Here is a 24,442-nt window from a genome sequence, read left to right on the forward strand (position 1 = left end):
CACAAACTATTAACGGTTCATTCCCCTTGCTTGTGCGCACCTATAAGCCTGCTATATTCATAAATGCAGTTTTTTTGAGCCTGCAAGGTGTGAATGTCCAGTGGAAACGAAATGAACTGCGACACAATAAGATGTTATGAAAGTGCTGTAATTGTTTGTGTGATCACTCTGCTTACAGAAGGTTGTGACAGACCCAAATCATCACTATTGCATTGTTGCATTTTCCCAGTTGCCAAATAAAGTAATGTAGTGATTACTTTAATTTATATATTAAATTATAAATTATTATTATATAATCTATAGCGTCTTATTAACTCACTGTCATCCATTGTCTACAACACATTTCTTCTGCCTCTTCGTCTTTCTGCCATTTTCTCTTCTGCTAAAGAAACTCTTAAACCTCTTAAAAGTCCTCGTCTTTGCTCTTAACAAATTTGACCTTAAGACCTCTTTTAAGGGTTAATATGCTTTCTGAATTAATTTTTTCTTTACTAGGATTTTTTCTTTAATTTTAAGAGTAAACGCCCACATTTCTAAGAATTTTCTTAGAATTTTGTCACTAGGAGCTACTTTTTGCATTAAGATTATTTATGAATACGGGCCCAGCTCTTTCCCTTCCAAGATGTATCCGTCTGCTCTGCCACACTGAACAGGCCTGGACGCAATACAGGCTAAGACAGAAGAACAGTAAAAAGCAAACTTAAACAGAATCAGTGGGACTCTTTGACTAATTAAACAAAGGTTTGTCTTTGACTGAGTGGTTTTGAACAACGCAGAAAAAAAAAACTGAAAATGAGTTTGTGCGACCACAATTTGGCTTGTTTCTTGTTCCTCAAATTATGAATAATGAATAAAAATTAGAACATCCTGTGATATTACTAAATCAGTCAGCAAGGATTAGGACACATACTGTAAGGATTGAATGGATTAATGGAAATGAGTAGAGTAATGAGTAGCTAATGCTGTTGAAAAAACATCCTCTTCTCAATGATCAGTTTAAGAAAATGGAGGTGGTTGTGAATGGCTCAAATTGTGGAAAACTCAACAAGAAACAGTTTTCCCCGCGCAAGCAAATTGTTTTGTTTAACAGTGATGTGTAACATCAGATACTTCACACAAAATTTCCAGGCACCCCTTCCATGATCTCAGTCTAAAGGCATTTAACGGTTTTAATACTTATAAATGCACATTTTTAAAAAGTCAATAATAAAGTACAGTAATACAATAGAGCCGGTCAGTTTAGTCCTCAAACTTACAAACCTACAAACCAAATTCATCTTATAAATGAGATCAATGTAATAAAAATGTAGGAAATTGCTTTTGGAGCTAAAATAACAGGAGGAGATAAGGAAGGAAGGAAGGAAGGAAGGGAGTTTAATTATGAGCAGGGTTTGCACTCACATTCAGAGCCCCAGGCAAAGTTCCCCCTGTCCAGTCTCAGCGCGCGGTATTTCTTATTGCCTCTCCTCACGCGCACTGTGTGAATACGAGGGGGGCCGATCTAAACATTTTACAAATAATTATTAAATTGATTTATTTTTATGTAAATTATTATTATACAGGTTTATGTATTCTCTATGTAGTTTATGCATCACTTTTTAGTTTATGCACCATTTAACCACTTGTGTCTCTGTAGTCATTCAAATCAAATCCATATGAAATGATAAAAATAGCCAGATGATTATGTTAGTTGATGATCTTTGATGAAATCTTTGATTTTGTCAACTACAGTATAGCACCTTTGTGTTGGCAGGAGGGCGACCCAGTTCATATTTTCTTTTCTTATGATAGGGCTTTCTTTTCCCTCCGGTTTTACGACGCTTGTGCCAGTGATTACCTGAAGAAAACAGAGACGATAAACAAACAAATGAATTGACATTATATTGAAATTCACGTCACAACAGCGGCTACACTTTCTCCGCCAGCTGAAAAGAGCAGAGAAAAGTCTCCCTCCGCTCATCCTGACCACTTTAAACAGAGGAACCATAGAGAGCGTGCTGACCAGCTGCATCACTGTCTGGTACAGGAACTGTAGTACAGCAGACCGCAAGACCCTCCAGCAGACCCTCAGCAAAGATCATCGGTGCCCCTCTCCCATCCATCCTGGACATTTTCCTTAAATGATGCTCCAGCAAAGCCAACAGGAAGATGGTACAGGAGCATCAGAGCCTGCGCCACCAGACTGCTCAACAGCTCTTTCCCCCAGGCTGTGAGAGCCCTGAACTCAAAACACCCCACCCTCCACTGAAACCCCACACGAACACCCTACCTCCAGAAACAGAATCAGAATCAGAAAGAGCTTTATTGCCAAGTATGCTTACGCATACAAGGAATTTGTTTTAGTGACATAAGCTTCCAGTACACAGAGACAACAACACACAGAAAAAAAAAAGAAAAAAAAAAGAGATTTACAAATTGGCAAATAAATAAGTGTATAAACAATTGTGCTATAAATGATAATGGAATAGGATTGAGTGAGATGCAGGAATGTTCTAGGATGGAGGGTTAACAAATAAATATAAGGATATTGCACGTTTATAAGCATAAGTAGGGAACATTTAACTGTTCATGAGGTAGATTGCCTGGGGGAAGAAACTGTTCTTGTGCCTTGCTGTTCTGGTGTTTGCGGCTCTGAGGCGCCGGCCAGATGGTAAAAGTTCAAAGATGGGGTGACTTGGATGTGAGGGATCCAGAGTGATTTTCTGAGCCCTTTTCCTCACTCTGGATGTATACAGTTCTTGAAGGGTGGGCAGGGGAGCACCAACAATCCTTTCAGCAGTCCGAACAGTTCTCTGTAGTCTTCTGATGTCTGGTTTTGTTGCTGAACCAAACCAGACAGTTATTGAAGTACAGAGGACAGACTCAATGACGGCAGAGTAGAACTATTTTAGCAGCTCCTGTGGCAGGTTAAACTTCCTCAGCTGGTGAAGGAAATACAACCTTTGCTGGGCCTTTTTAACAATGGAGTCAATGTGATTGTCCCACTTCAGGTCCTGAGAGATGGTGGTTCCCAGGAATCTGAATGACTCCACTGCAGTCACAGTGCTGTTCATGATGGTGAGTGGGGAAAGTGCAGGTGGGTTTCTCCTAAAGTCCACGATCATCTCCACTGTTTTGAGCGTGTTCAGCTCCAGGTTGTTAAGACTGCACCAGACAGCCAGCTGCTCAACCTCTTGTCTGTAAGCAGACTCATCACCGTCCTGGATGAGGCCGATGACTGTAGTGTCGTCTGCAAACTTTAGGAGCTTGACAGAGGGGTCTTTAGAGGTGCAGTCGTTGGTGTACAGGGAGAAGAGCAGAGGGGAGAGAACACATCCCTGAGGGGCACCAGTGTTGGTGGAGCAGCTGTTTGATGTGAATTTCCCCAGTCTCACTGACTGTTGCCTATCTGTCAGAAAGCTGGTTATCCACTGACAGATGGAGCTAGGAACAGAGAGCTGGGTCAGTTTGGTCTGAAGGGCTGTTGGGATGATGGTGTTGAATGCCGAACTAAAGTCCACAAATAGGATCCTCACATAAGTCCCTGTTTTGTCCAGATGTTGCAGGATGAAGTGCAATCCCATGTTGATTGCATCATCCACGGACCTGTTTGCTCGGTAAGCAAACTGGAGGGGGTCCAGTAATGGTCCAGTGATGTCCTTCAGATAAGCCAGAACCAGTTTTTCAAACAACTTCATGATGACAGACGTTAGAGCCACAGGTCTGTAGTCGTTAAGTTCTGCTATCTTGGGTTTCTTTGGGATGGGGATGATGGTGGAGCGTTGAAGCAGGAAGGCACTTCACACAACTCCAGGGATATGTTGAAGATCTGTGAAAAGATGGGGGCCAGCTGGTCAGCACAGATTTTCAGACAGGCTGGTGTAACACCATCTGGGCCTGGTGCTTTTCTTCTTTTGTTCTTCTTGAAGACCTGGCGCACATCATATTCACAGATTTGAAGAGCAGGAGGTGTGGAGGGTGGGATTGCAGGATGTGTTAATGGTTGTGTAGGGAGATGGTCAAAATGAGTGATGGGGGTTTCAAATCTGCAATAAAACTCATTCAGGTCGTTAGCAAGTCGTTGATTAGCCTCAGTGCAAGGGGATGGTGTCTTGTAGTTCGTGATGGCTCTTAGACCTCTCCACACTGAAGTTGAGTTAGGAATGCATATATCCTCACATAAACTAATATAGGATGTTACGGTCTCTGTGAGTTCGTCCAGATCGGTGGTAGCAGCTTCAAAAACACTCCAATCAGTGAGGTCAAAACAAGATTGTAAATCCTGCTCTGTTTCGCTGGTCCATCTCTTCACAGTCCTTACTACAGGTTTAGCAGATTTAAGTTTTTGCTTGTAGGACGGTATAAGATGAACCAGACAGTGATCAGAACTTCCCAAAGCTGCTCGTGGAACAGAGTGATATGCATCCTTTATTGTGGTGTAACAGTGATCCAATATATTACTGTCTCTGGTGGGACATGTAACATGCTGTCTGTATTTTGGCAGTTCACGGGAGAGATTGGCTTTGTTAAAGTCCCCAAGAATGATTAAAACAGAGTCCGGGTGTTGTTGTTCTGTGTCTGTGATCTGATCAGCAAGTTTCTGTAAAGCTGAGCTCACATGCGCTTGCGGAGGGATGTAAACACTGAGTGAACGAGTGAAACTCCCGCGGCGAATAGAACGGCTTGCAGTTGACAAACTGCATTTCTAGATCAGGACAGCACATCTTCTTTAACACGGTTACATCTGTACACCACCGTTCATTGATGTAAAAGCATGTCCCGCCGCCGCGCGATTTCCCAGTTGATTCTGATTCGCGATCCGCTCTGAACAGCTGAAAGCCCGGCAGATGGAGCGTGCTGTCCGGTATGGCGTCATTCAGCCAGGTTTCTGTGAAACAAAGAGCATCAGAGTGAGAGAAATCCTTTTTTGTCCGAGAGAGCAGAAGCAGTTCGTCTGTTTTGTTGGGTAGAGAGCTGAGATTTGCGAGATGGATGCTAGGCAACGGCGTTCGAAATCCGCGCTTCCTGAGTCTGACGAGCGCTCGCGCTCTCTTCCCCCGTCTGCGCGTCCTGAAGCGCTTGATCAGCGCCGCCGCTCCTCCGATAACAACGTTCAGTAAAACGTCTGAATAATTTAAAACCGGTAAAAGATCTTGTGGTGTGTTCTGCCGAATGTTCAGCAGTTCATCCCTGGTGAAACTGATCGTGTTTGTTAAACAAAAAACAGGAAAAACGAACAAAAAAAGCACAAACACTGGAGAGCCAAGCACTGAAGCAGCCATGTGCGGCGACATCGAGTACTAATACTAAATTATCATTTATATCAGTGCATTATCTTAAAGTGACAGTCTTTATATTAATCGAACAGCAACAACAAAGAAATCACTAACTTCCCTTAATTAAAAAGCTTTTGTAACTTTAATAAAGAATAATCTCTAATTTATACAGTCCGATATGCAATGCTGTTTTACATTTGATTACCGTTTTCAATTTCTGTACCTAAAAACTTATGCTAGACCTGCCTAAAAAAAAAAAAAAATTAAAAACCTGAAAATCACTGTTTATTGTTTGTATCTTTACTCTGTTGTATTTATTTGTGTTGTTGCTTGTAGTTGGATAGAATATTCAGTATAGTTTTTCCATAAACACAGCACATACCGAACTGTACCGAAAACCGTGACTCTAAAACCAGAGTGCACCCCCCCCCCCACACACACACACACCAAAAAAATAGCGAACATAGTTCTGCACAAACAGCAATATTTTATTATAACAACTGTTTTCATATGATGTGAGATCACTGCATGCATGTTTACAATTTGTCATTCCTGCACTTAAATTGATGTTCCTCTTGGAAAACAATTTGCAGCAGAAGCAAAAGAGGCTGTTGTTCTTAATTGAATAAATCAGCCAACTTCTTGCCATCTTTTCACCACTTACTAATGTCTTCTTAAAATATTAGTGGTGGCAACTTCTCTCATTACTCTCATTCCTACGGAAAACAAAGCCAGGTGGCACTTTACTTGGTCCTTTGTGAACCAGCTCAGTCCGAATCCTGTCAGTCAGATGTGAGGGCCAGTGGGGCTCAGTGGGGGTTCAGCTCCAGGCATTTCTATCAGACAGCATATTGGCATATTACTCAAAACACATAGCAGTGAAAAAACACAGTCCTACTCATAAATTATCAGAAATATTAAAATTACATTAAATTGCAGTTGTCTTGTAGCCCACACACACACACACACGATATGCACACCTGAAAGCTCATGATGGGTAGAAGTAGAGGCAAAGAGGTCTTCATCCTCAATATCAGATATTTGTGGAGACATATGTGTAGCGGAGGAGGTGGTTGGCTCATCCTGACCAGTGGCAGAGGATGCTCCAAAATATTTTAGAAGTGCCCATGTAATTGCAATTTAACTGCATTTGAAATCAAAAGACCATAGGATAATGTTTTAAAAAGCTAAAACAGCCTAGGGTCAAATTGACTCAAAACATAATAGAAGGGTTACATAAACATGCTCTTACACACTGTCTGTCATTACACGCTATATCCTCCTAGACCCGGAAAAAAAAAAAAACATTTATTTATTTCATTTTTTCCCCCATGTCATCACATTGTTTAGAGCATAGAAACAAATAGTAAAAAAAAATACATTGAAAAATTATATTTTATTCACGTTATGCTATGGTCACTGGGACTCAGTTGTTTAAAAAAATAAAATGACTTTAAATAATATGTATAGGCAAAAACAAAAACTTTTTGGGTTTCAGGATATTTTTCAACCAAAATTTGTATATCAATCCAACTTTCATGGAGGTGCCATTAGGTCACTGCCTCAAATTATACGCATAACACACTTTTAGTTATGACTTGTAAAACTATACTTAGGAAACTATACTTAGCATACTGTGTAGCAAATAAAATGGCGTTGGTTATTTACAGGGCCTAATGTTAAACCAACTGATGGAAATGATAACTGAACTTTTAACAGTTTTATTGCAAAGCACAATATTATAAATTAGATCTCGTGATTGAGTTGAAACCAAATTATTGTTGTATAAGCATAGCAAGCATCATAGCAAAAAGGCTAACAAAGAGTTATACCCACCACCAATTAACATTAGCCCTTAATTCATGAAATGGATACTGTAATCATACAGAGACAATAGTTGCATACCTTTATCTTTTGCTCGTTTCTCCTCTTCTTCTTTTCTTTTTTTTTGAAATTGGGCACCTGGCTTTGACCTTTTCTTCTCCATCTCCATCATGTTTATTTGGCACTCGACAATCAACAGATTTCCCATCCCCCCAACTGTCACTCAGGACCAGAAGTCAAGACTAAACCAATTCACCTTGATGACCGCATAATCGTTTTGTATTACCTAGTATCATTTGCAGGAACTATAGGCCTGTATTATAACATTATGAATGAAATGTGCGTTATTTGGAAGAAAGTCGAGGTGTGTGACTGACTTTAGCCTATTATTAATTATATTACTAGTGTGGATCCCCCGTCCCCGTCCACCCCCGCCCTGTCCCTTCCATTTGAGAGAGACCCAGAGGTGAAATGTCGCACGCGCCTCTCGCCCCACTCCCTTACACTTCTCTCACAACACAGAGCTTCAGTGGATATTTTCAGCAAGCAGGGGCGCCGGCAGCTGCAGGGAGCGCCAATTTGCCAATTCCACACACAGTGAAATGATATAAATGACGAAAAAACCGCTTCGTGACACAGAGGATTTTTTGTTTATCTGCTCGTGCTGCCGCCCCCAATGTGTCACGAAAAAATGACGCCCCGGGCGGTTGCCCGGTTCGCCCGTGCCTAAAACCGCTACTGCTAGAAGGCCACAGTTCATGGAGGGGAAGAAGAACGCTCAGGAAAGCACCTCTGAAACTTCAGAATCAGATTCTGATAAGCAGGAGTAAATTGGACTGGGAGTGGGGAGGATGGGTGGAGGAATGTTAGTTTTTTGTTTAATCTGCCCTACTCATGGTTTGTGTGTGTATAAGAGAGAAAGAGAAAATGTCAGTATTTCACTGAGACTTGAGATTAAATAAAATGCTTAAATCTTGTAGATCTTGTAGTATAAATTTTCACATGCAGTTACACATTGTCGGTTGAAAACAAGAAAGTGGCTGGTAAAAACATTGAGTGGCTGGTAGATTTTGAAATCCACCAGCCACAGTGGCCGGTGGACAAAAAAGTTAAATTTCCATCCCAGATCGTACAGCAGACATAGCTGGCTGAACGTAGGCCTACTGTATCAGTGCATTATCTTAGTTCACCCAAAAAATTAAATTATGTCATTAATGACTCACCCTCATGTCATTCCAAATCCATAAATCCATAAGTCCTCCGTTTATCTTCGGAACACAGTTTAAGATATTTTAGATTTAGAGAGCTTTCGTTCCCTCCACTGAAAACGTACGGCAAGATTTCCCCTGCCACTATATAAGGGGGGCGCCCCGCCCCCTTGAAGGTCAATTAAATTTGATTAGATTTTTTTTGTAGCGCCAGATTACTATTTGTTACTTTATTAATCTTAACCTGCACCGGCCCGGCCACGGGCCGATAGGGCGTGGCAGGGCATGGCTGTCAATTTAATAACCTTTGTTTTAGAAAAATATTCAATAAACTATCATAAACTATATATCATTTGAAAGCTAAAACACTCAATATCCACGTTCTGAGCTTGTTTTTTAAATCAATACAGCAGAGAGGAAAGGGTTAACATAGGACCGGTCATTTAAACTTGTACAAATTGCGCGGAAGTACTTACGTTTCATCGCCTATAGTTCTGGTCAGCTCGGACTATTCCAAGAAACACCAGCACACATTTCAAGGTAAGGGTCCACTCTTCAAGATGCATCCCACTTTTTAATCCAAAACAACAAATAAATAGGGGAAAAAATGAAAGACCCTCCTTTGTTTACATGCGCGATTTGAGTTATAGTGGTAGATAGCGTCCATTTTCAAAGAAATATCGATTCTAAATCGTATTCCAGCTCTTGTTTCTCATAGAATGGTCTCTTCCGAGTAAAACCCTCCCTCGTCTCTTTCCTTCAATCACAGGCGATGTTATAGCCCAGAACACTCCAGGGGTCACTGAGTGGTTTAGCGAGGTGTCAATCGCCACACCTCGTGTTTGGCTATTGTAAGCTAGCCAATGCCTAGCCAGCACAGTTTTGATCGATGGAAGTGTTAGCCAACCATAAGGACGTTTAAAGCGATTCACATGCTGAGTCCCAATTCGCATACTATCCGTCCTAAATAGTATACGAAACTAGAATTAGTACGTCCCAAATCGTAGTATGTTGAAAATAGTATTCCAAAGATACCCGGATGGTCTACTATTTCCGGTTAGAATTCGAAGTGCAGATCAATGCACACTCTAAGTGCTAATATTGCCCACAACCCATTGCGTACGGGAGGGAGGAGCTTTGCGGTGATGTAAACATGGCAGCCGGGTGCAGCAGCGGAGATGCGCCCTCAGCTTTTAAGTGTAAGAATTCAAATGTTTAACCCTAATTAAAGTTATATTTTATTTCGTTACACACATTGCACATGAACGTCAGAACCAGCCGCCTCACAAACGACCTGCGTTTGGTTCTACGACGCAGCCTTGCTTCCTCACTTCTCAACTTGGTAGAAGCACACATAGAAAAATGTATTGAGAAAAAAAACGATGAGAAAAAATGATGGGAATAGTAAATAAAATTTTATTGGACATAAAGAATGAATGAAACGTTAACAGTTGTGGTGAGCGTAACTAGTCAACCACGTTGTCGTTCATGTTGCATGACGTCATCGAAGTATGTCCCAGAGCGTGCATACTCTTTTGCTACACACTCAAAAGTATGTACTTTTCCCTCACAAAAAAAGTACATACTTTTAGGTCGTAGTATAAGTAGGCGAATTGGGACTCGACATAATCAGTTTGAAGAATCTCCGTGCGCAAATCTTTAGTGTGTTTGCTGCGCTATTGTCTTCGCGTACTTGGAGTACTCAGATCACTCTGTCGCGCAGCACACGGGTGTTTGTCAGCGAGAGGATTTTCTCCAGAGCTAACATCTGAATCTCTCCATCAAAGAACGTCGACTTTAGAAGAGTTTTTGTGGTTTGATCGTGTTTTGGTGGCGTGATGAGAAGCAGCAGGAAGACGCGGAGAGATGGTATAAATGGCCATTAAGTTAAATGTTATTTATTTTATTTCCACGATGGCATGTCTTTTCTGTCTGTTTTTGTGCATTTACAATTATCCCAATGAGTGTGCACACTCACACATAAACTAACACTTGCCTCGCATACAGTCTATGGTCACATACAGATAAGCACTAGCGTACAGAGCCCGCGGCGGGAAATGTCGCGTAAAACAGCGGACAGAGAGTGCGCGGCGGTAAATATGTCACGTCAAACAGACTTTCACCTATGTCAAGAGCGCATTATTTTAGCGCCAAAGTACATTAATATAATGCGCGTGCGCAAATCTCTCTGCTTGTTCTGCAGTTCAGATGAGAAAAACATATGCATTATATGTGTACATATGTATATGCGAGTGATTTCATATGTGGATGTGCATGAATTTTCAGTATAAACGGAAAGCGTTTCAGTGTGAACGGAAGTAACCAAATTTGCAATCATGGACAGGGATCTGTGTCATTCCTAATCGTTTGATTTTGGTCTATATACCTAATTTTGCCCTTCATGACAACTGTGAGGGGGGTGAATTTTTTTGTAACTTATCCGTTTAAATTATATTAAGCCTTAAAGTTCTGCATAATTAAGGGCGTGGCCACTTGAGTGAAAGGTGAATTGCCACTGCTGTCACAGCCGTCGCGCTAGGTGGGCGTGGCTTCAGCAACCAGCTCCCGCTCTTTTGCCCATTTTCGGTTGTCCGTGAGAGTCACGCGCTGCCAAGATGGTGACGGCTCGCTCTTCACACTTTAGGCTTCAAAAAGTCTCTTCAGGAGTCTACGGGTGACGTCACTGACATACGTCCATGTTTTTATACAGTCTATGATGGTGACCCATACTCCGAATTCGTGCTCTGCATTTAACCCATCCGAAGTGCACACACACAGAGCAGTGAACACACACACACACTGTGAACACACACCGGGAGCAGTGGGCAGCCATTTATGCTCTTGCACCCTAAGTCATGGTATTGAGGGTGGAGAGAGCACTGTACATGCACTCCCCCACCTACAATTCCTGCCGGCCCGAGACTCAAACTCACAACTCATGCTACATGCTATAACTTACAGACTACAGTTGATTACAGCGATAAGCAGGAAATACCGTCATCATGCCAGCTCTGAACTTTTTATTCACCTATCAAACAAACTTATTCACTTCATATTTTGAAAAACTCACCCATTCTTCCAAGTGTGTATAACTGCAGATCTCCAAAATGGGGTAGGGTCTCCTTTTGAAAAATAAATTTGCTTCAGCCAATTGTTACTGACTTACATTTAAAAATAAAACTTTATAAATTAAAAATTATTTCTAGTCCATCTAAAATAAAATATGCTTTATAAAGAAGTGTTCTCCAAGAGGAGAAGGCTCTGTCTGCAGACTGCAGGGGTGCTTCTCAATTCTTATTTGTGCATCCTCGTTTCTTTTTCCTTTCAAGTATAGGTCTCTGCGGGAAAGTAATGGGAGTTACCAGATAAGGGTGTTTTTACACCATGATACCTGATTGGTTGACGTCATAGTGACATTAGGTTTAGGGGTGGGGTTAGGTAAGGGGGATCATTTAGATTGCATGATTTAGAAACACACAGCAAAGCCCACTTTTTTTTTATTCAGTATTAACAATACAATACAACAACATCTGTTTATGCCAGGGTTGATACACAAAATACACTACTAAAACAGACATACAAGACAAACAATAACAACAAAATAAAATAGAAATAAAAATAAAACAAGACCAAATTACATAAAAGGATGCAAATTAAACATTTAGAGAGTACAAGATCGATCTTAATAGCCTTTCTATTTTTAAGACCTCTTACAGTGGTGTGAGATTGTTTTAGCTCTGCTAAAAGGTGTTCAAGACTAAAAACAATTGGACAAAAAAAGAAAAATCCTTATCTGTTCCACCATCTTCAAAGTAAATAAACATCTTTTCCCCTCAATGTTAAAGTTTGTTCAGTTTTACGTCTTATATAGTTTTCAACATCTCTCCAAAATATCTTACTATATATACAATCAAAAAAACAGATGACAAATTGTTTCATCATAATACCACAAAAGGTACAGGAATATTCAATGTCAATTTTAAATCTCTCTAAAGTTTTCTTTGCTGGGTATATTCTATGTACAATTTTATAAGACACCTCCTTTATTTTATTATTTAAGAGGAACTTTTCCCCAATTAACCACATTCTTTCCCATTTGATTTCTTCAAACTGAGAAGCCCAAAAGGATCTTGCTGCAGGAAGTGTTTTAGTGTGCATTAGATTCCTAATGTATTTGTTTTAGGTAGTTATTTAATTTTTTTGGAAGTGATGTCAATGTCGCCAAGAAAGATTTCTTGTGTAGTCAAATAACTGCCAGTTACAACAGCTGAGTTATATTTTAAAATCTGAATGATATTTCTTGGCACAGCATCAAAAACAATAGCATACTCCTTAGGGGAGACAGGAAATTTTGCTTTTGAAAGAAACTCGTCGTAAGTACAATCTTTGATAGAAATCAGCAACGTATTTTGATATCTGGATTTTATCATCACAGACAACATCATTGATTTTCAATTTACTTAAGGATGATACTTCAAAGTTAATTTTTTCTAGATTAAAGAAATATTTAGTGCATTTTTCCCCTTTTTCAAGCCATTTCCTCCTAGATCTGACAAAGGCCCATTTAGCTTTGTCTTCATACATCTTGTCCAATTTAAGTTGTAAAGAAGTTCTGTAAATTCACATCCAGTTAAACTAACTTTCTCTGATAACTTTATTATTCTAGTGATAACTCTGGATTCTTCCTCTCTCTTGTCTTTGGCTATTTTCTTCCCTAGTTTTATAGCTAACTTACGAACTTCAAATTTCATCAGCTCCCAGCAGCTTCCAAAGTTGTTATCAAGACTAGCTTTTCTCTAATATTTTCCAATTATCACGGCGGCATCATCCTTAAATTTTTTATTTTGTAATAGCATTTGGTTTAGTTTCCAATAATCTCTGTTTGGTTTGTAACTAAATATTATTAAATATATATTTATAAAAATGGGTTGGTGATCATTGAGAACAGAAGGTTCTATATGAACTGAAACCATCTTGTCATCGATCTTCGAAGAAATCAACCAGAACTCTATACGGGACTTCTGTGACCTATCTATATTACTCCAAGTATATATGCTTTTTTGGGGATTTTTGTGTCTCCAGATATCAACAAGAATCATCCTTTGACATACATTCTCCAACTCATCTGAAGAACATTTTCTTGGAGGCCATCTATCCAGATTTCCATCCATAACTGTATTAAAATCACCTCCCCATATAATCTTGGCAGTAGGAAAAGTTGTAATCAGCTGCTTTATTATATTTTCTATTGTAAATAATAGCTTATTGCCTTTTTTGTTGTTACACGCATATATGTTTACAATAATGAATTGGGAATGATCTACATCAACAACCAGTATTACCCATCTCCCATTTAAATCTGCTAAATGTTTAATAATGTGCCCTTTAAAGTTTCCCTGTAAAATAGCGACCCCTGTTGACCAGTTACTCCCAAATGAAAACCATATATTTTTCCCCCATTGACTCTCCCAAAAATAAATATCCGATTTAGCAGCATGAGTCTCCTGTATAAAATAAAAATCAGCACCTTTGTTTTGAAAAAATAAAAATAAACCTTTGCTTTCCAATTGGTCTCTAGCAGATCTGGCATTTACAGATAAAACAGATACAGACATAAAAACTCAGAACAAATAACGTTAACTGTATGAACTTCTTTGCAAAAACTGCAGAGATAACTGCTCTAATGTAATCATTAGCTGTCTCAATGCCCCTTATTACACATGGGGGGTTACCTTAAGAAATGGTTGCACTTCAACAGAGCATACAAGATCTTTCCTTTTCAGGTGTCTTTAATTTTGTTTCCATTAACAAATGCTCTGATCCACACGAAATAAGCCTTCTCTCCTCTCTTTCTTGCCGCTTCTACTGTTGGCCAGAGCCGGCCGCGAATGGCTCTATCTTCAGCAGTCAGGTCTTCTTTGAAACAAAGCTTCTTGCTGCTCAGGAACTCACTCTTCTTAGATGCCCTCCAGATTAAGTCTCTCGCTGTTCTCGATATAAACCGGATGATCACTGGTCTTGGTTGCTGATTGGAATTGCCATCTTTGCGTCTCCCAATTCTGTGGACAATGTCGATTGCCTCAATCACTGCTCCAACCTCACTAGCCGGAAGAACACGGCAGACCTCATGCACACGAGACTTCAAGTTGTCATCCTCTCTCTCTGGGATCCTGTGCAAACGTAGGTTCTGTCGTCAGCTGTATCGATCACTCTCATTTACTTTAGTTTCCATTTCACAGACTTTTCTCTGGAGTGTCTCCCATGAAGCTTTTAAGATGCTATTCCGCATAGGATACCTGTGTATCCTCGCTCATCGCTCCTCATGAAGCCTCCTCCCTCCTCGATCCTCACCTCCTCCGAAACACCCCTCGCTGCAGATTGTAGCGTGGTGACGTCACGTATGTACATCACGTATGTGTTTACCACGCATGTGCTTGTAATTTGCATTGCGTGATGACGTTAGTTGTTTTCGCGTCGTGCGTGCATTAAAACATGCGCATACTTAACAGAAAACTAATAAAATGTGTAAAGTATTAAAGAACATTAAGGTGTAAAAAAAGACGGGAAAACAACCATGTTTAACCATGTTTCATCTGAGGTATTATACGGAATTAAAGTTTATTCTGTAATATCTGTGTAATATCTTACAATATATTAACAATCTGTTGCACTTTACTTCACTGCGATATTGTAATATTACACTTTAATGGCACCTTATATATTTCTTATTGAGCTAGTCAAAATTACAACAGATAAAGTACAGTCGTCAGCTCTAATAGTGCAGATGGTAAAACGTGTGTTGTTCACAATTTGATGCAATCGATCCGGGTCCGAATCTGACTTTTGACAATTTGTTTTTATATTTTCAAATTTCAAATCACATCAAAAAAGCATTTATTTTAAATAAAAACCTAGGAAATAATAAAAAAGTTGTGAGGGAGGGCTTTCTTGTCCTAATATGGTGGCATCCATTTAATAATTTGAATTAAAATTATAATTTACACTCCGTAATTATTGCATACTGTTTTATAATGTACTACAGTACTGAGGTGCAAATAATTGCCACTATTTGCAATAAGTAATATAAATAGCAGAAAATCCTGCTATTTTAACATAGTATAAATAGAATCTATAGCCATTTGCACTTAGTGTAAATAGCCACTGCCTTTCTTATGCTATGGTTCTTGTTTATCTATTTTTTAACTATAAATTTGGACATTTTTCTTTTGCTTTGGCAACTCTGCATGTGAAACATTTAAGCCAATAAAGTAGTTTTAAGTTCAGTTGACTACATACAGTATATTTTCATTGTCTGCATCCCATTTTAATGCAAGGTGCCTATTTCAAATAACAAAACAGAAAATATAATTGTATATACAAATATAGATTAAGACTATAGACATGACACAAGAAAAAAAATCTGAAATTCACCTCCATCACTGATAAAACAATAAGTCAAGCATTAGCCCTCAAATTCTTTGAATGAATCAAACCCACACAGGACTCTCCTCCTGCGACTCCTCACACAGCCAGGCAGGGACGGACTGGGACTAAAAAACGGCCCTGGACTTTGACTAGGCCCGGCCCAAAGCAATCGGCGCGCGTAAACTCAACAACAACAACAATAACGCCTGGCATGAGTGTCACAAGTCTTTAATTGTGGCTCATGATACCATACCATCCAAATTATAGCAATAGCACTGATGTTGACTGGATGTTGAGCTGGAGTGGGTGTCTTTCTCTTCTCTTGGTCTAAGCTCAACCTAAATAAACAACGATGGAATGGATTTTTTTTTTTAACAGGTTTTATTCCAAGATGGCAAGGAATAGTTTATATAATATGCTGTTATAACATTATATTAAACAATATATTCCATGCTGTCTTAAAGGGGGGGTGAAATGCTCGTTTTCACTCAATATCCTGTTAATCTTGAGTACCTATAGAGTAGTACTGCATCCTTCATAACTCCAAAAAGTCTTTATTTTTATTATATTTATAAGAGAAAGATAGTCTGTACCGATTTTTCCCGGAAAAACACGAGCGCCTAGAGGCGTGACGTGTGGGCGGAGCTAAAGAATCACGAGCACCAGTAGGCTTTTGAGTTGAGAGCATGTGGAAGCTGTGACAGATCCAGAGGCTGAAATTTAACAAGAGCAGCATCAGCACAGGCGGTATGCTATGTGGTATGTACTGAAACTGTATATATTTGCTTAGCGGTTTTGGAAAATGACTAAGTTCCACTTTATGTAGTCTTTTTTTTTTTTTTTTTAACTGTACATGTGGAAAGTGCAGTTTGATGGCAACATCGCATGTTGTTTACTTGATGTGCTTATGCGCTGATAGCCAAGTTAACAACACAGAGATATTTGAAGCAGTTTTACTCACCGCCTGCGGTTCCAACACACAATCGTGACCCCACACAATCCGTTGGGACTGCATTATCCTTAAGAAATAAACGATGTGCAATCCGAAATGCAGGGAACAAACAAAAACACTTGCCAAACTCCGTTGATGCTCTGTAAAAATAAACTCCATCCACTGGTCCCTTAATGCTGTTTCTCTTTTGGTAATCTGTGCAGGGTTGTCTTGCCCTGGCAACCAAAAACACACGTCTTTTGTGACTTTTCGCGACGCTCTCGCTCTGATCAGGCTGTGCTCAGCCTCTCTCTGCTCTGCTATACGGGAGCACGCGCTCTTCCGGCAGAAGAGCGCGCACTTAGGACCCAAATAAGGAAATTCCGCTCCATCTAACGTCACACAGAGCCATACTCGAAAAAAACTTTCCGAAACTTGTGACAAACCGGAAGAGGTTTTTTTGGAACAAAAATACTCCTTCAAATGTACAACTTAATTTTTGAAACTTTGTCCATGTTTAGCATGGGAATCCAACTCATTAATAGTGTAAAAAACTCAGTATGCATGAAATAGCATTTCACCCCCCCTTTAAAATGAATTTGTTACTTAATAATCTTAATTTATGCAGTTATTAATTAATTAATCTTACTGCACAGATAATAATACCAAATCTAAATGGAAATTCACTATTATAAATTTAACTTAAGTATTCAAAATCTTCAAAGTTTGTAAGCATTAACTGTAATGTTACCAACATTTTTAAAAGTAAAAGCACAACATATTTCTTCATATTAGCTACTGCATGTGACATTTTACAGCTAAAATGTCGAAGTTTAGCTGTTTTAACTGTGATCATTAAAAATGTAGCAACCTGAATATCACTTCTTAACATCATCTCAAGTACCTCTCTTTATCCTCTCATGTCTCATACTTGGATCTGGATCTGCCTGTGGAACCAGCTCATCTTTCTGTTCCTCATCACTGGTGGCATGTTGCTGCTGTCTGGCTCACTTCACTGCTGCTAATATTTAACTGCGAGGTGCTGCTGCTGGAAAATATTGCTATATATTTCAGTTAGTTTGGGAAATTTAGCGGCTTTAGTATCTAAATTCCGCTTTTTTTTTCTCTCGCCTTCTCAGCCCCACCCTTTTCTTTCCGTTTTTTTTTTTTTTACCCCCGGCCGCGTTATGCATATTGATTGTTTGTTTGTTTCTATGCTTCTTCTATCTAACGTTAACGTCCTTTCTTCCTACTCTTCCACTTCTTATTCTTACTTGGCGGCCACGGCCAGTGCAGCTGGCCTCCAACTTAAAGGTGTATTACTGCCACCTACAGTACTGGAGTGTAAAACAGATTAGCGGGGGGGGGGGGGGGGGGGGGGGTGGCGGTGGACAGGTGATGACTGCTTGCGTGGCTGGTGGTGGGTCGGCCCGCCGGCCGTCCTGGAGTACCGGCCGTTCTGTGATTCTCCAGATCACACAGATGGCCAGTCCACCAGGTGGACAGTCTTTAAATATCTCACTGCACCGGAGGCACTGGGTCAGAGAACATGACGACCGGAACTCAGGTTGAATTCTTCAGACAATGCACTCCAGTTCACAAACCCTAATTTACATAGAAGAACAAACAATACTAAAGCCATATTAAATCATTTTTAAGAATGGCAGAAGAGCCGTACAAGGAAAATATTTTAAATGTATTTTTTTATATATTATAGCATGTTGTTAGAAAAAGTGTTATTTGCTTAGTCTGTAAACTACCTAAGAGGTTTAATTTGTAACCAGCATTAACATCAACTAAATTAATAAAGTTTTTCAAGTCAAATTTTAGGTTGGATTGGCTTGAGAAAGCATGGCCTGAAAGTTTGAAGTTTTTTTCAATTTGAAAATTTTACTGTTGAGGGCTATACAGTCTGTCAGAGAAAGAAAAACAGATAATTACAGTACTCTAGCAACATGAAGTGGGTCTCTTCTCTGAATTTCTTCTCACTGACAATGTCCCCAAAAAATCATATTAAGACATATGAAGGTCAATTTAAGAGGTAACACTTTACATAAGGTTTCATTGGTAAACACTAGTTAATGTATTAATTAACATGAACTAACAATGAACAATACATGTGTTACAGTATCTATTAATCTTTGATAATGTTAATGAAAAAGATTACAAATATGATTTTTTATTTTTTTTTTGCAATGCATGCAACCATCAATGGCATTACTTACATTAAAGTCTTTCTGCTCTATTTTAAGACCTCTTTAATGGTATATTTTAGGGGAAATAAGACTTTGAAAGACCAGCATTCGAATACTATATCATAAAACATGTCATATATGTTTGAAATCGCACACATTTGCAATGACACTCCCTATGATTATGACCAAAGCATTCTGACAATTAAAAGCAATTCAAACGCAATTTTTTAAGAAAACAAAATTAATATCTCATATCCACCATACCTTACGATATGCGCATTAATGACAGTCAGTACGGCGTGTAAACACACGTCACGTACATACGTGACGTACATACGTGACGTCACCGAGCTACAGTCTGCAGCGAGGAGTACTTGGCCTCCTCGTGGTGCAATTTGTGATGTCCTTCAAGATTGCTGTGCTCGATCAGTTTCCGGGTCATAAGATGGAGGACGGAGGAGCGAGGAGACGAGGAGGCATATTGAGAAGCACCCCAGGTGTATGGCGTGCATTTTGTGACCCATCGAAGGCTTAGCAGGAGAAGGAGAATTTTACTACTGTAATAAGGATTACAGCATTAATTTTTCTTACTGTAAAATGAAGACACTGTTTTTGCCACAAAAATGCCATTTATTGATAACTTTTCACAATTTTAATTTCTAAATTCATAAAATAAAAATAGCATAGCAAAAAAAACAAAAAAAACATTTCATTTCGTTTTGTATACAACAACACTTTTCTGAACATACAAATCAATCCTGTTCAAATGCATTAATATGTTCGGTTAAAATTAGAATGTATAAAAGGCAAATTAAATTATTTAAAAACGGCAGGATTTCAAACAGTAGAATTTGGTCCCTGAATGTTGTTTTTCTCCCAGAACTGTATTTTTCTTCAGAAACGGGCCTGAATTAGTCAATTTCCTGGGCTGGAGTCTTCTACCCTGCAGTGAAAGAAATTAATTATTAATGGAAAGGTTTATAAGCAAGACAGATAGGTTGATGACAATATATAAAAGTTTGATTGGATCATTTGATTTAGCCAATCAACGTGTAATACAACATGTAATACAACGTCGACTTCTCTATAAACCAAAACTCTTACTTAAAACACACATATTAGGGCCTGAAGAGAAAAATCGATTCACCTAGCTATTGCACAGATTCTAAAATCGTTTTTTGGTATTTTTTTTTAGTCCAGAATCTATAATCTATGTCCTTGCTTGTAGAGGAGGTTGACAGAAGTTAGCCACTTTCGTTCCAAGAGAGGATGAAATGTGTCGTTATCTATGAGTATTAAAGTGTGGTAACATCCAGAGTGGACATGTAGAAGAGACATGAGACTGAACACACTGAAAAGCCTTTGCCCTGCTTAGATGCTGAGAGAGAGATTATACAAGAGAGCTGCACGATTCATCTTCAAAGACTTTGATCTCGGTCATCACGACCTTTCAATTTGTCTGTCTATTAAACTTTGACAAAATCATATCGCAACATTCATAGACGTTAGTCATGAAACAGCTTCACAAATGGTCTTTTAAATAAATATTTTTAGTTTTGATATTTTATATGCTCATAACAGTGAGCAAAATAATGGAAGTGTGAAGAGTAGAGATGGGAATTTTGAGTAATTTAGAAGTCAAGTACTCTAAAAACCAAGTACTTTAGTATTAAAGTGAAGAAAAGAAAATGTGATGTGCATGAAATTTAGACTTTAGAGCGGCTGTGCTTACTTTTCTACCATTTGCATGGTGAGTTAAAATAAAAGTTTGATGTTAAAAAATTAAACAACAGTCCATATAAACCCAAATAAACACTTTGAGAAGTACTTAACTAATCAGGTAGGTGGTTAAAGGGGGGGTGAAATGCTTGTTTTCACTCAATATCCTGTTAATCTTGAGTACCTATAGAATAGTACTGCATCCTTCATAACTCCAAAAAGTCTTTAGTTTTATTATATTCATAAGAGAAAGATGGTCTGTACCGATTTTTCCCGGAAAAACACGACAGGCTGGAGGCGTGACGTGTGGGCGGAGCTAAAGAATCACGAGCACGAATAGGCTTTTGCGTTGAGAGCGTCAAACTGGGCCTTGTTTGTAAAACAAGCATCTTCGAAATGCAGGGAACAAAACAAAAACACTTGCACAACTCCATTGATGCTCTGTAAAAATAAACTCCATCCACTGGTCCCTTAATGCTGTTTTTTTTTTGGTAATCTGTGCAGGGTTGTCTTGCCCTGGCAACCAAAAACACACTTCTGTGACATTTCGCGACGCTCTCGCTCTGATCAGTGAGTCTGTGCTCAGCCTCTCATTGCTCTGCTATACGGGAGCGCGCACTCTTCCGGCAGAAGTGTCCTTAGGACCCATATAAGGAAATTCCGCTCCATCTAACGTCACACAGAGCCATACTCGAAAAAAACTTTCCGAAACTTGTGACAAACCAAAAATACTCCTTCAAACATACAAATTAATTTTTTTAACTTTGTCCATGTTTAGCATGGGAATCCAACTCTTTAACAGTGTAAAAAACTCAGTATGCATGAAATAGCATTTCACCCCCCCTTTAAAGAATGAGTACTCAAATATTTGTTCCCATTCTTAGTGAAAAATATATCAACAAAAAATAAGTGCTTACCTCTGGATGAATTCTAATGTAGTGGCTGCCTCCGCAGGATATTCCATGTTAAATATATAGTATGATGCAAAAAGGACATGAATATTTGCACGTTTTATGTACACTTTCTAGGGATTGTGTCTGAAGAGAAACAACATTGTTTGCATTTGAAAAACATTGTATACATGCTAGTTCATGTAATTTATGTACCTGGATTGATTGTTGAGGCCTCTTTGCTGCAACAAATTAACCAAATGGTAAATAAAAATAGGAGTAAGATCTCGAAAAATATTAATACAGTGAGAGTATATTATTATGCTTCCACGTATCATGAATAAAAAAAAAAAAAAAAAAAAAAAAAAACGAGTGAGATTATTCAAACGGCTACCACGTCAGCACATACATCAAATACACAATTTCAAATTAATGTTATTCAACAATACTAAACGTTACTATTTAATCAAACTGAAGACGTTATAAACGTAAGTTACGTTAATGTTGCCAGAGAAGACAAATCTTAATACAGTATATTCTCCCACATGTCGAGAATGGCACTTCAAATTAGACTATCAACAATCTTGTTTCTGCGGTTTGACTTGCGATGAAGTTCAGAAAAATGATGAACCTATGAAAAATGTGTTAAGTCTTACCTCTAACTGTGTTTTCTGTCGAGTCTGGACTCTGGAGTCTGCTGGCTTGGCATCACTGCTTCACGCGCACACACGCGGTGTCGGTGGTGACAGACAGTTGACGTTAGCTGGCCAGAGAAATATCCGGCTAGTGCACCAACAGACACATCACATACACAATTCCAATTTAATTTTTATTCAACAATGCTATCCTTCTCTAAACTGATGACGTTATCGAATGTTGCAATAATCGAAATTATGCACAATTTTTTTTTTTGGTAATAAAATGCACACAAGACACGAGTTTACTAGGAAGTGTCCCGCTCTTTTACCTCTCTCTCTCTCTCTCAGTGCACTCTTGAACAAATAATAATAAATAATAAATTAGTTGAACATATAGGCTAGTTAACTTGACTAGAGTAAACTGTGGAAATAAATCAGCAAAGTTACCTTTCTGGAGTTGAAATTCCAATGAAAGTGTGGAATCTAGCTTTTCAGCTTTCCATGGCTGGAAAAAAAATACGTATTCGAAATTTTAATTTTGAATTTCAAGTTTAGTCAAAGTCCTAAATAAATACACTTGTTTTTGCTGAGACATTCACTGATCATAGCGAGAGACTGAAATGTCACAAAAAAAGTGTGTTTTTGGTTGCCAGGGAAAGACAACCCTGCACAGATTACCAAAAAAAAAAACAGCATTAAGGGACCAGTGGACGGAGTTTATTTTTACAGAGCACCAACGGAGTTGTGCAAGTGTTTCTGTTTGTTCCCTGTGTAAGGACGAAAGAACCTGAGATACTTTGATCTCCTGAGAAACAGACAATACAAACATACACGAGCATCTTCGAGACACCCCACAGAGTGGAGGAGCAGGAGACCTCCTCCCCTTCCGGCCATTTGTTTCATTTTAAATCCCTTCACCCATTCTTCCTTCTACTTAGTCTGCTCAAAATGAAAGTGAAAATTACATGAAAATGTCAATGCAAGTGAACTAACACTCATGTCTAGTATCATTGGAAATGTCTCAGTGCAACTGGTATAATGGTCTCACTCTCACAAAAGTAGATTAGAAGATAATACAGATCTGAAGAGTCGAGATATATTTTGATTACTGTGATGGGAGTGCCCTTTCCTAGGGTCCTCCATGTAAATTATCCCCTGTTCCCACTGAGTTGTAAAACCACCCCGGCTTGGAACCTGAGTTAATGCAAATTCCAATTGTTAGTTTCTGTCTTCATCTTGGGGGATGTTTGTCTTGGTCTGATGTATTTAAGGGATAGCAGCAAAAGGATCAGGGCGATTTCTGTAGCCAGAAAGCCCGTAGTGTGTTGTGTGTCTCTTCACTTCATACTATGTATTTTCTAATGTCAGGTATGCAAATTTTACTTTTAGATTCATCTTTGAGAATTTGATGTTTTGTATTGATATGATTTGATGAGTTTCAATTGGATGTGTAATTGGCAAAATACATATCTACCTGACTGTTAATAAATTGTTATATTTTGATTCTATTCTGTTTTACTCTGTAATTATTGACTAGTAGATTACATTGTATCCTTGTTAGCAACATGAGCACCCGAATGAATGAGTTAATATAAAAATAGAGTTAACTAGAATAATCAAATGTCAGAAGAATATTAATTAAAAAGGCATACAACCAATTTGCATTTCAACCTAAATTCGAGATCATAACAAAATGGAGTCAGATTAAATAAATAATGGAGTCAGATTTGAGTTTTAACCTAAATTAAATAACTTTACGCGCTGAAAGACTGAACACGCAGGAAACCTTCATCCAGCACCGGATACCTTCCTTGGGCCGAGTGCCTGGACCTTACACCTGCATTTTGAAGATGCTTGTTTTACAAACAAGGCCCAGTTTAACGCCAGATTTGCATATTGTTTATTTCTTAAGGATAATGCAGTCCCAACGAAAAAGGGTCACAATCGTGTATTGGAACTGCAGGCGGTGAGTAAAACTGCTTCAAATATCTCTGTGTTGTTAAAGGGGGGGGGGGGGTGAAATGCTCGTTTTCACTCAATATCCTGTTAATCTTGAGTACCTTATAGAGTAGTACTGCACCCTTCATAACTCCAAAAAGTCTTTATTTTTATTATATTTATAAGAGAAAGATAGTCTGTACCGATTTTTCCCGGAAAAACACGAGCGCCTAGAGGCGTGACGTGTGGGCGGAGCTAAAGAATCACGAGCGCCAGTAGGCTTTTGCGTTTGGAAGCTGTGACACAGACCCAGAGGCTGAAATTTAACAAGAGCAGAATCAGCAAATGCCTCTCTATGTGGTATGTACTGGAACTGTATATATTTGCCTAGCGGTTTTGGAAAATGACTAAGTTCCACT

At 38.9% G+C, this 24,442-nt stretch overlaps 1 protein-coding gene across 1 annotated transcript in view; it reads right to left on the reverse strand.

Moving 5' to 3' along the window:
- The window catches only part of rps8b (ribosomal protein S8b), a 30,276-nt gene extending 17,131 nt beyond the window's left edge, over window positions 1-13,145 (reverse strand). Inside the window, exons 1-3 of the mRNA XM_052562428.1 lie at window positions 11,358-13,145; window positions 1,740-1,837; window positions 1,402-1,501 (exon numbers count right to left, since the gene is read on the reverse strand). Of these exons, the coding sequence (XP_052418388.1) occupies window positions 1,402-1,501; window positions 1,740-1,837; window positions 11,358-11,361 (202 nt within the window). The 5' untranslated portion in view covers window positions 11,362-13,145. The remainder of the gene's footprint in view (window positions 1-1,401; window positions 1,502-1,739; window positions 1,838-11,357) is intronic.
- Window positions 13,146-24,442: the final 11,297 nt, after the last annotated feature.

Source organism: Carassius gibelio, chromosome B8, assembly GCF_023724105.1.
Source record: "Carassius gibelio isolate Cgi1373 ecotype wild population from Czech Republic chromosome B8, carGib1.2-hapl.c, whole genome shotgun sequence".
Taxonomy (NCBI): domain Eukaryota; kingdom Metazoa; phylum Chordata; class Actinopteri; order Cypriniformes; family Cyprinidae; genus Carassius; species Carassius gibelio.